This window comes from Hyalella azteca, unplaced genomic scaffold, assembly GCF_000764305.2.
Source record: "Hyalella azteca isolate HAZT.00-mixed unplaced genomic scaffold, Hazt_2.0.2 contig8310, whole genome shotgun sequence".
Lineage (NCBI taxonomy): Eukaryota > Metazoa > Arthropoda > Malacostraca > Amphipoda > Hyalellidae > Hyalella > Hyalella azteca.
The window spans coordinates 157,351-168,914 of NW_025938407.1; the positions used below are offsets into that span (position 1 = coordinate 157,351).

The 11,564-nt window shown below is 36.3% G+C and overlaps 2 protein-coding genes across 15 annotated transcripts in view; one reads left to right on the forward strand and one right to left on the reverse strand.

The window, feature by feature from the left end:
• The window catches only part of LOC108679369 (intracellular protein transport protein USO1), a 43,218-nt gene extending 40,183 nt beyond the window's left edge, over positions 1–3,035 (reverse strand). For all 12 annotated transcript variants that reach the window (XM_047881560.1, XM_018167983.2, XM_018167982.2 and 9 more), the window contains exon 1: positions 3,007–3,035. The gene's annotated coding sequence lies outside the window, so the exon portion shown is untranslated. The remainder of the gene's footprint in view (positions 1–3,006) is intronic.
• A 66-nt stretch (positions 3,036–3,101) lies between these two features.
• LOC108679372 (leucine-rich repeat-containing protein 57) lies at positions 3,102–11,364 on the forward strand. Of its 3 annotated transcripts, XM_018167993.2 has the most exons (7): positions 3,548–3,714; positions 5,388–5,584; positions 6,416–6,548; positions 7,313–7,436; positions 7,995–8,139; positions 9,293–9,511; positions 9,568–11,364. In XM_018167993.2, the coding sequence occupies exons 2-7, from the start codon at positions 5,486–5,488 to the stop codon at positions 9,574–9,576; spliced, it is 729 nt and encodes a 242-aa protein (XP_018023482.1). In that variant the 5' UTR covers positions 3,548–3,714; positions 5,388–5,485; the 3' UTR covers positions 9,577–11,364. The 3 variants fall into 3 exon arrangements, with proteins under 3 accessions (XP_018023481.1, XP_018023482.1, XP_018023480.1); XM_018167992.2 differs by lacking the exon at positions 3,548–3,714 and adding an exon at positions 3,102–3,133 and having other exon boundaries at positions 9,293–11,364; XM_018167991.2 differs by having other exon boundaries at positions 9,293–11,364.
• The last annotated feature ends 200 nt before the right edge of the window (positions 11,365–11,564 follow it).

Sequence of the window (11,564 nt, forward strand, 5' to 3'; positions counted from 1 at the left end):
AGACGCGTGGATGAATAAGACGCGTGGATGAATAAGACGCGTGGATGAATAAGACGCGCGGATGAATAAGACACGTAGATGAATAAGACGCGTGGATGAATAAGACGCGTGGATGAATAAGACGCGTGGATGAATAAGACGCGTGGATGAATAAGACGCGTGAATGAATAAGACGCGCGGATGAATAAGACACGCGGATGAATTTTTTCCCAGAGAAAATTTCAAGAAATTAAACATTTTCTTCAATTGTATTGTTTATTTATAACTTTTTTGCTATTGAATAATAAATTTACGTGATTATAGCGCAGATTTTACCTGAATTAACTAAATTTTACATTAAGAGATATGAGAATAAATAATTATTTTAATCATAATTATCATAATATGAGTACATATTACATAATATCATGTATTGCATTACATACCCATACATTAAAGCGAAGCGACTATAATACCTTTCAATTTTCTAGCTCTAACAATTATTTAAGAAGCAAGTATGCAACGAAGGGTTGCTATATAATCTAAATGAAGATGCTTCACTTGATACTTTATCTTACGTGTTATTTAAGTTATACCGTATTCATTTGACCTCTGTTATACCGCATTCATTTGACCTTTGATATACCGTATGCATTTGACCTTTGATATACCGTATTCATTTGACCTTTGTTATACCGTATGCATTTGACCTTTGTTATACCGTATGCATTTGACCTTTGTTATACCGTATGCATTTGACCTTTGTTATACCGTATGCATTTGGCCATTGTTATACCGTATGCATTTGACCTTTTTTATACCGTATGCATTTGGCCATTGTTATACCGTATTCATTTGACCTTTGTTATACCGTATTCGTTTGACCTTTGTTATACCGTATTCATTTGACCTTTGTTATACCGCATTCATTTGACCTTTGTTATACCGTATGCATTTGACCTTTGTTATATCGTGTTCATTTGACCTTTGTTATACCGTATTCATCTGACCTTTGTTATACCGTATTCATTTGACCTTTGTTATACCGTATTCATTTGACCTTTGTTATACCGTATGCATTTGACCATTGTTATACCGTGTTTATTTGACCTTTGTTATACCGTATTCATTTGACCATTGTTATACCGTATTCATTTGACATTTGTTATACCGTATTCATTTGACCTTTGTTATACCGTATGCATTTGACCATTGTTATACCGTGTTCATTTGACCATTGTTATACCGTGTTCATTTGACCTTTGTTATACCGTATTCATTTGACCTTTGTTATACCGTGTTCATTTGACCTTTGTTATACCGTATTCATTTGACCTTTGTTATACCGTATTCATTTGGCCTTTGGCCCGAATACGAGCGCATGTTGTCTGCGGCATGCCGTAGTCCCGTATCCCGCAGCTATTTAATAAAACTTTATTATCCTAGCAGCAAATTCATATTTTATTGAGTTTAAATACTACAAATGAAGACTAAACTTCATAAATGTTCCTATAAATTACTGATTCTATTCTGTTTTTGGTAATAGATTGTTCCTTTCGGATAATTGAGGCCGTGCTATCAGAACTCGGTTAAGTACAAGTAGCGACCGGAGTACACGTAGCAGCCTAAGTTCGTGTACCGTCCTAAGTACACGCAGTGGCCAATTTCTCGTCGGTGATTGGTTGGTGGGTTAATGGTTTCTCGTCGGACTGGAGACCACAGATAGCGTAGGTTTAAATATGATGAATAGTAATATCAGTCCTCTCCAAGTTCGAGTCGAAATATATCGTTACCGGGCCGTTAACTGTCCGTTGCCAATATAATATGTTCTACAATGCAAGTTCGAGTCGAAATATATCGTGACCGGGCCGTTAACTATCCTCTGCCAATAAAATATGTTCTCCAATGCAAGTTCGAGTCGAAATATATCGTTACCGGGCCGTTAACTATCCGCTGCCAGTAAAATCTGTTCTCCATTGCAAGTTCGAGTCTGAACAAATCGTTTAAGGGTCGTTAACGAACCGTTGCGAGGACTTACTAAGGCAAGAAAAGAATGCCTCGCCAACTTACGAAAAACGGGGATCGGCAAGAGCCAACAAGTGCATGTGCCAAAAACCAGCGGCAGCTGCCTCTAGATTAATTTATTTATAACTTAGTATCAATGCAAGCTCAATGACCGAATGCACATTATGGATGTCACAAAAAAAAACTGTCTATGAAATAACTAGAAACTAGACATTTTAACTGCAATATAACTGAGGTAGTGACATAACAACATCGATGTGTTTGAAGGAAAACATTTAAATATTTTCAAAATTTATAGAACGAAATTTGGCAGTATATTATATTTTATTCAAGATGGTTTTTTTTACTTAAATTGAAGGAAATGGCGAAATGTAGGGGTAAAAGTTCACATTTCGTATTGAATTGTGATGACTGTACATTTGTACAACAGTACAACCGATTTCAGATTTTAGAAAATAACATATAATTATGGACTCGCATGATGTCATAGTAATACATGCCAATGATACCATGAAATGCTGTAAAGGAATACATTTTGTTCTGTGCAATACAGAAAAAAATGGGGACAAAACCGAAATGAAGAAAAATATCAAACGAGCCTACTATTACGAAAGCAGTTAAGCAATTCGTGTTATTTTATTTGTCGTTTGTATTCAAGGTTGACGACTCATATGCTATTGACGCTACGTAGCAGTTCAGAAATAATCAATTCAGATGGAAATATCAACGAATCATAAATTGAATGAGATGATAAAATTCACCACCTGTTGTTCGTAAATGAACTAGAACGGTTGAGTCATCACTGTCCCTGTGGTGAAACACTGAAGGTCTGTAGCCGAGCACAGCTTCGCAAACAGTTCTTTTGATATATGCTAATAATCATAAATATTATTTAACACTTCAAGTTTCTCAGCTGAAATTCAATAAATTTTAATAATTCTGGGCTACATATCTCAAAACATATAATAAAAGGACAGTATTGGAGATGAAATCTAAACTTACCAACATGATACACAACCCTGGCACACAAATTCTTGATGCACACTGAGTCCGAGCGTCATCCGCAACCCCGAATTATTTGCTCGGTGCAGTGAGTATGGGTTTCAGGCAACAGTGAAACTTTACCTGAGTAAGTTCGATATTCAGGCTTATTATTTTATGAAACCACTAGGGATTCTACTTCATCTGACTAGTGGTTGTAACGTTAATTGAGATCAAACTGTAGAAGTGAATAGAAATGCTTATGACCATGGCTTAATGTGTGCAGAAATAAGTAAAAATTATTTAGCTACAAAATAATATGAATCATATGTTTACCTTTAACTACGAGAGATGAATAAGATCGTCGTAATATAATTATCGACTTGAAATCTAAAGTTTTAGATTTGACCGTTATCAATAATTTAACAGGGATGATTTAAATTTTGAGATTTCTTCATTACACGTTTGTCTAATTTACAACAGATGATTAAAAAAAACGTACTTTGAAGAATTTTCAGTTATTAGATTTTTTCAATTGTTCCGCAACCACATGCATAAGTAACAACATTTTAGCAATCAGCTGATTAGAAACTCAAACTTTGAACCTGATGTTGACTTGGTAACTCTCCGTAAGTCCTTAACTGTCACTTCCTGACTTAGTAGCACGGTGAATTGGTGAGCGCAAATGTCTTCGTTGTTAAATGCACCATATCATGAAAAAATAACCAAGTAAGTATAAAAAGCATGAAAAACCAGAACAGGAAGCCTAAGTCTGAAGCCTGGAGCTGGTCTGCACTCTGTTCCTGCTGGAGGTTATTCACCCTCGACTCTTTAGATTAGTTCTAGGGCTAAGGTCCTTGCCCTTGGAGAATTTTTTTTTAAGAACATAATTGAGATTCTTTACTAACTTTTTTTCATAACTTTAAGCATAATCATCTATAATCTTGAGGATTGATTATAGTATGTTATTTATCATATCAAAACAGTTAACAGCCTTAAACAGGATTTAGGACTTTCTAACCCATTACCACATTACATGGCATGATGGCATTGCCCATAGAGAATATGCAGAATTTGGTCATTCATTGCTCATTGGTTACCACTCCAGCCATGAGTGTAAAATTGGGGAAAATTTAACCTAGTATGGAATATATCTTCTTGGCGAGCCGTGACTGAATTTTTCGAGCCGTGGTTTTATGGATTTGCCAGCCGTGATTCCATTTCTATGAGCCGTGATTCTATTTCACCAAGCCGTGAATTCCATATCTCGGCCATGAAAAGCCATTTATGAGATGCGAATGCAAATTTATTTACAAAGTTTATGCACGTGTTACCCCAAATCTCTAATTTTACCCTTTTGTTAAACAGTCAAACGGCAACAATAAAATTTGTCTCTACTGTAAGTTCAGCACGTGTTAATATACAGTCTGACCGCTTTGACATTTTACCCTTAAACAGTCAAACGGCAACAATAAAATTTGTCTCTACTGTAAGTTCAGCACGTGTTAATATACAGTCTGACCGCTTTGACATGACCGCAACTATGCGCGATCTTCAACAAACGTTTTGTTTATTTGTTTACATTACGATGTTTATGTTTTTTCTGCAAGATATTTTTGGCGGAAACGGTAAAGCAATGCGGATTGCGGAAGTTGAAAATTTTATGAAATGACATGTTTGCGAAGTGCAAACCGCGATTTTTATAATTTTTTGTGCCTGCTTAGTCACAATCGGATGTAAAAAATATGCGTACCTAGGACTCGCATTGTAAAAATGTCAACGTTAATAACGTTAGCACTTATGTCAGTGCTACTCTGGTTCTAGTATGGAATATATCTACTTGGCAATTGCGGAAGTTGAAAATTTTATGAAATGACATGTTTGCGAAGTGCAAACCGCGATTTTTTAATCGAACAAAAATTTATGACATTCGAGCCGCGAGATTTCATACCTACTGAAATTATATGATATTAGAGCCGCGATATTTCAGACAAAAATAGGACTTTTCCAGACTAGAATTTAACCCTGAAATTTGAATTGGATAAAAAACCAGCAGAAAAGTGCTCATGCTTAATTGTTCAAACCCAATGAAAGATTTTTTATCACTTTTTGATGTAAATACATAGGCTTGCAAAAATTTTCCATTGCTACTTCCTACTTTATCGAATCATATATTAAATGCAGCTAGCTATTTTTTTTCTTAACTTTGAAGCTGAAATAAAAAGTTATTGGTACATAAAAATGTCAATTGGGTTGGTTTTATTGTTGATTTGTTTAACATATTTTAGAATGTCATTGAAAATATTCTCTCACAGTCTCACATGCTGCAATGGATATTGACTTCAGGGCTCCAACCAATAGCTATCATTGCCAAATTGTTTTATGCATATCCTTTCTTCCAGATAATACCTACTTACATTTGAGGACTTCACCTTGGTTGTCTCGATTCTGCTTCTGATATAGAATTTATAAATCACACTACACCTCCAATTCATAAAAAATGGGACAGTCTGCTTCTTCAAATGGAAAAGTCAAGCAACATCTTGAAACAGCTTCCAAGACTGGAGCTTTGGTGCTAACAGACCGCAAACTTACAGAAGTATGTATAGTAAATATGTAAAGATATTTGGAGATAATGTGGTAGGAGAGATTGGTCAAATTCTTATGTCTGTATTTATTTTTTCTTTCATTACTTCAATTTTTTTCTATAGCTTACAATCGTTTGGTTCTTTCCCTCTTACATCATCTCAAAGTTTGATGTTCATTAAATGGGGTTTCATTCCATAAATTGATGAACCAAATATTGTCATGACAACAATTAGTTAAAGAAATTTTAATTACTGCCTTTCATAGCTGATTATTGCCTACTAGATATTGTGAGAGTTTTCATCAGTAAAAGAAAAATGTTTTATACAAATGGTATTCAGTAAAAATAAATTTCTAAGTTATTTGAAAGGCTAAACTTACTACTATTAGGGTAATTCTGTCAAGAAGCTATAGCACTAAATATAAAATAGACATGATCATTCATGCTAAGCCTCCTAGCAAGAAGTATATTTACTATTGCAAATAAGTTCATACAATATATTTTTTTGTAAATAAATAGTTGCAAAATTATAGGTACCATACAAATTACCCAGACCAGATCAAAGTGAAATTTAAGTTCAGTCATTCTAAAAAATTCACAAGTTGTGCAGGTACTATTTTTTTTATATACCATTATGTTCTAATAAAAAAATATAATTTTGAATCAAAGACTCAATATTTCTATAAATGTCATCTTACTGTAGATATGTTCTATATGTTGCCAATGGAGTGATGGCTCGATGGTATAATAATTATCATCACTAGTTTAATATAGGCTTTATATATCAAGAAGTGTACCATGTAACAAAATCATCAAATACAATTGTTCTCTTTTTTCCACAAGGTTCCTGACCTTGGTGCTGTTGCTGGGTCTCTCCGCACACTAGATCTCTCCAATAACAAGTTAACAGCTCTTCCTCCCACCATCACCAACATCTCAACACTCAAAAATTTCCAGTTGAATAATAACAAAATTAGTAAGTTATTCTTAATTCTGGATGATGAAAATTTCTGGTCACTTAATAAGTGACAAAGTTTATGTAGGTAATTAGGAAATTCTGGTCACTTAATAAAAGACAAAGTTTATGTTAATTAGAATAAATTTAATTGAACTGTTTTTATTATGAGTGATATTTCCTAGAAATTCTGATGATAATGCGCATGTGGTGATACAGTAATCAATAAATTCAGAAAGGATATTTGTGTAAACACGAATATCCAGAAATTGATTATAAAGATAACAGTAATCAATAAATTCAGTACATTGTCTTCCATATTGAGAAAGACAATTGTAGCTTTGAATCTGTTGTTGAGTGTTCTTTAAGCTTGAATGTTTCTTCTGAGTGAAAAAGTTCCAGTTCGGTCTACCATTCTGTTCAATGGACTACTAATTACTACTCCTCTTGTACTAGCAATGTGATATGCTGCAATATTACCTGCAATATTCATTTATTATCATTGAACTACTAACAACAATACCAGTGAATAAAAGCTACAGTGTTATGTTTAATTAAATAAATATGTTCTTAAAGTAATGATAAGTTAAAAACAATTCTCAATTCCTACTATATTAATTATAATTAATAATTTTTACTGCAGAATAACCCTAATATACTTTGATGTATTAAAAAACCACACAAGTGCTGCCCTACCTCTATCTATCTACTTATAAAATGAATAATAATTTCGTATTGCAGAAATGCAGAATCCCATTTTAAGTTTATTCTCTGCATGTTTGCAGGCAGCCTTCCTGCAGACATCGGTCGCCTGGGCAAGCTTGAGACTTTGTCTGTTCAGCATAACTGCCTTACAGCGCTACCACCCAGCATAGCTCAGCTCAACCATCTCAAAACTCTTGTGCTAAGGCTGGTTGTATAATACTGTACTATTTGTACAATTAAACATATTTCTATTTAAATTAATATTTTAATTTCAGGTATTCAAAATTTTTATGTCAAATACTCTGAATTTTGGTTGAGAAATTTGCACTCATTTCAGTACAGTCATACAAAATTGTTTGTATCCATAGTTTTGAGGGCTAGGTGTAAAATTCAAGAGTAGATTTTTGCTTAACAGGTAACAGCCATGCAATACTGAGCAACTGTGTGCAAATATTTTGGAGAGTGACTGTTGAATTCCAAATTTGTATGAAAATTAAAAATTTTTTAATGGTGTTTTCTGGGGCTTAGCATTACTATAATACTGACAATTGTGTAAAAGAAAATGACCACACAGTGAGAATAACACTATTTAGAGTTTCTAAAGGTGTTATATGGGGCTTAGCATTACTATAAGACTGACAATTGTGTAAAAGAAAATGTTCACACAGCGGGAATAAAACTATTCAGAGTTTCTATAGGTGTTCTATGGGGCTTAGCATTACTATAAGACTGACAATTGTGTAAAATAAAATGACCACACAGTGGGAATGGGCTGGAGCAGCTACCAGTGGAAGTGTGTGGACTGCCTCACCTGGACCTCTTAGACCTCTCCTGCAACCGCATCACCGCCGTCCCTGACGCTGTGGCTACCCTTAATGCGCTAGAGCTCAACCTCAACCAGAACCAGGTGACCTACTCTCACGTCATGGTATCCATGGTGACCTACCCTCACATCATGGTACGGTAGCTATGGTGATCTACCATCACGTCATGGTACGGTAGCAATGGTGACCTACCCTCACGTCATGGTACGGTAGCAGTGGTGACCTACCCTCGCGTCATGGTACGGTAGCTATGGTGACCTACTCTCACGTCATGGTACGGTAGCTATGGTGACCTACCTTCACGTCATGGTACGGTAGCTATGGTGACCTACCCTCACATCATGGTAACCATGGTGACCTATCCTCACGTCATGGTTCGGTAGCTATGGTGACCTACCCTCACGTCATGGTAACCATGGTGACCTACCCTCACGTCATGGTACGGTAGCTATGGTGACCTACCCTCACATCATGGTAACCATGGTGACCTATCCTCACGTCATGGTTCGGTAGCTATGGTGACCTACCCTCACGTCATGGTAACCATGGTGACCTACCCTCACGTCATGGTACGGTAGCTATGGTGACCTACTCTCACGTCATGGTACGGTAGCTATGGTGACCTACCCTCACGTCATGGTAACCATGGTGACCTACCCTTACGTCATGGTACGGTAGCTATGGTGACCTACCCTCACGTCATGGTACAGTAGCAATGGTGACCTACCATCACGTCATGGTACGGTAGCAATGGTGACCTACCATCACGTCATGGTACGGTAGCAATGGTGACCTACCTTCACGTCATGGTATCCATGGTGACCTACTCACATGTCATGGTATACATGTTGTCCAGAACCATGTGGTATCCATGGTGAACAGAATTTGTTAACCTTCCGTGACATAATATCTGGCTCTCCCTCTGCTGCTTTTCTTTTCAAATATTGTATTCATGTCACCATTTAATTATCAAGCGACGTATATTGACATATATTCTCTTGGAATGGGTCAAAGCTGTTATATCACTCGCAGTGAAACATATATTTATAAACATTGCGAAACAATATTTAAGACCAGCCGTTACCACATCCTTCATTGAGGCAATCTGGTCCACATCCTCTTTTTAAATCTGACATCAAGTGCATTTATCTTACATAATAAAATAAAGGCCTATTGCTTTAATAGAACTAATAGGACACTGAAGTAAAAGTACCTAACAAAAAAATTTTTCCTCAGATTTCCAGCATCTCAGACAAGATGGGGGAGTGCCCTCGGTTGAAGACGCTGCGTTTGGAAGAGAACTGCCTGCAGTTGAGCGCCCTGCCTCTAGGGCTGCTCACCGACTCGCAAGTGTCGTTGCTGTGCCTCACTGGTAATTTGTTCAGCTCGAAGCAGCTCGAGGAGACCGAGGGATATGACAAATATATGGAGCGTTATACCGCCACCAAGAAGAAGATGTTCTAGAGGATCATGATGTGTATATGGAGCGTTATACCGCCACCAAGAAGAAGATGTTCTAGAGGATCATGATGTGTATATGGAGCGTTATACTGCCACCAAGAAGATGTTCTAGAGGATCATGAGGTGTATATGGAGCGTTATACTGCCACCAAGAAGAAGATGTTCTAGAGGATCATGATGTGTATATGGAGCGTTATACTGCCACCAAGAAGATGTTCTAGAGGATCATGATGTGTATATGGAGCGTTATACTGCCACCAAGAAGAAGATGCTCTAGAGCATCATGATGTGTATATGGAGCGTTATACTGCCACCAAGGAAAAGATGTTCTAGAGGATTAGGATGTGTATGGAGCGTTGTACCGCCACCAAAAAGAAGTGTTATAGAGCTGAGTTGTTTACTAGAAGTCACTAAATCATTACACGATAACATTACAGAGCACAAGATGCTCTAAAGCGTCACTGAGCAGGAATTTTTTTAATAAATGTCGTGCAGGACCAGCAAAATATGTTCCAAGATGGTCTGCACAGCAGTAAAGCGCAAACTGTTCGCCAGAGGTGTACGGAACAGCATTTCTTTGTGAAAAATATAAATCTCCACTTCTGATTGTCATTGATACCAAGCGTCAAATTCTTGGAATCTGAAATAAATTTTCTTAGTATATTTGGTAGATGTTTCGGATGTTGCACCCAAGCCACGATGGCGCGCTGCCACCTTTACCCTGTCTTTGCATTTCTTTTTACCTTTTAATAAGTTTTACTCTTCCACCACATCGCGTGTGTAAAGGTTATTTATATATTGTGGTTTGGATCGTCCACTCCATGTTTAATGTGCTACCGCTTCTCACATTTCTCCATTTTTTCATTATGAATAATGGGAGACTGTCTCTGTCAGTACTCGCCAAAAATCACCTTTACACTCTAATCCTAGAATAATCACCTTGACGTTCAGTCCTAAAATCACCTCGACAGTCACTTCATAAATCATCCCGACGCCAAAAATCACCGTCGCCGTACCTCTGCTAGTGGTTGCGATCAAACCTGTCTCTAAGATATTGTGATCGATGAATTTATTATGTCATTCTAAGAAAGAATTATTTTTAATTTTAAAATTGAGTTGTAAGTTGAACGCCCTTTTCAATGATCTGTTTTACTAGAAGTACATGTATCAAGTGAAATAAATGTTTGTTAGGCATTTTGCTGCAAACTTTAAATAAAATAAGTTAGGTATCATGAAACGATTTTAATTGGAAAACGTCAATGTGTTATGACGTAAAACTAAAATTGTAAATCTTCCTTATTTAATATTTTCTCGATTTATTTATCTTGAATGTTAATTTTCCGTTGTTGATTTTATTTAATGTTTACTTGAAAATATTAATGTTCCATTATGTTTAGTGATTCTGCTAAAAGCTGTATATTATTTGTATCTATATTTATAATGATATGCTGGCGTAAATCCTGTATTGCTTAACATGTTATGAACGTGTGAGGTGAAACAGTGAAATTTGTGTCCTCGGCTTTATTTCTACAAGCGGGCGAAAAAATTGCTATGTCTTGGATGTATTATTGCACTTTCCTTGAAAGTATTTGTAGAATTTAAGATGAAAACTAGAAAGTTCAATCAAATTACAAGATTAATTCTGTACTTACACGGCAGGTGTTTCTAAATTGAATTTGTCAAGCGCGCGAGTCTGGTCAGTATAGGTCGGAATGCCTCACCATACCATGAGACTTGAAATTTATTTGAGTTAGTAGATTGTTAATTAGATAGTTATCTGGGTTAACTTCAATCCACTGTCTATTGTGTTGCTATCCGACGTGCCAAATAAAAATATCTTGTATGAGTGTCTGCGTTTTTGTTGCTGTTTCCTAGTCCATTCTTCGTTTCTGTTGCTGTTCACTCGCTTGTTTTTGTTGCTTCCACTTAACCCTAGTCCGTCACCCCGAGATGCTGTTATTATCAAGCCCAGTTTTACCGCTGTTGCCTTTGAGATCTTCGGCCTCTCGTGGCCGCCTACGTGAATGCGTACGATTATTTTCTTACT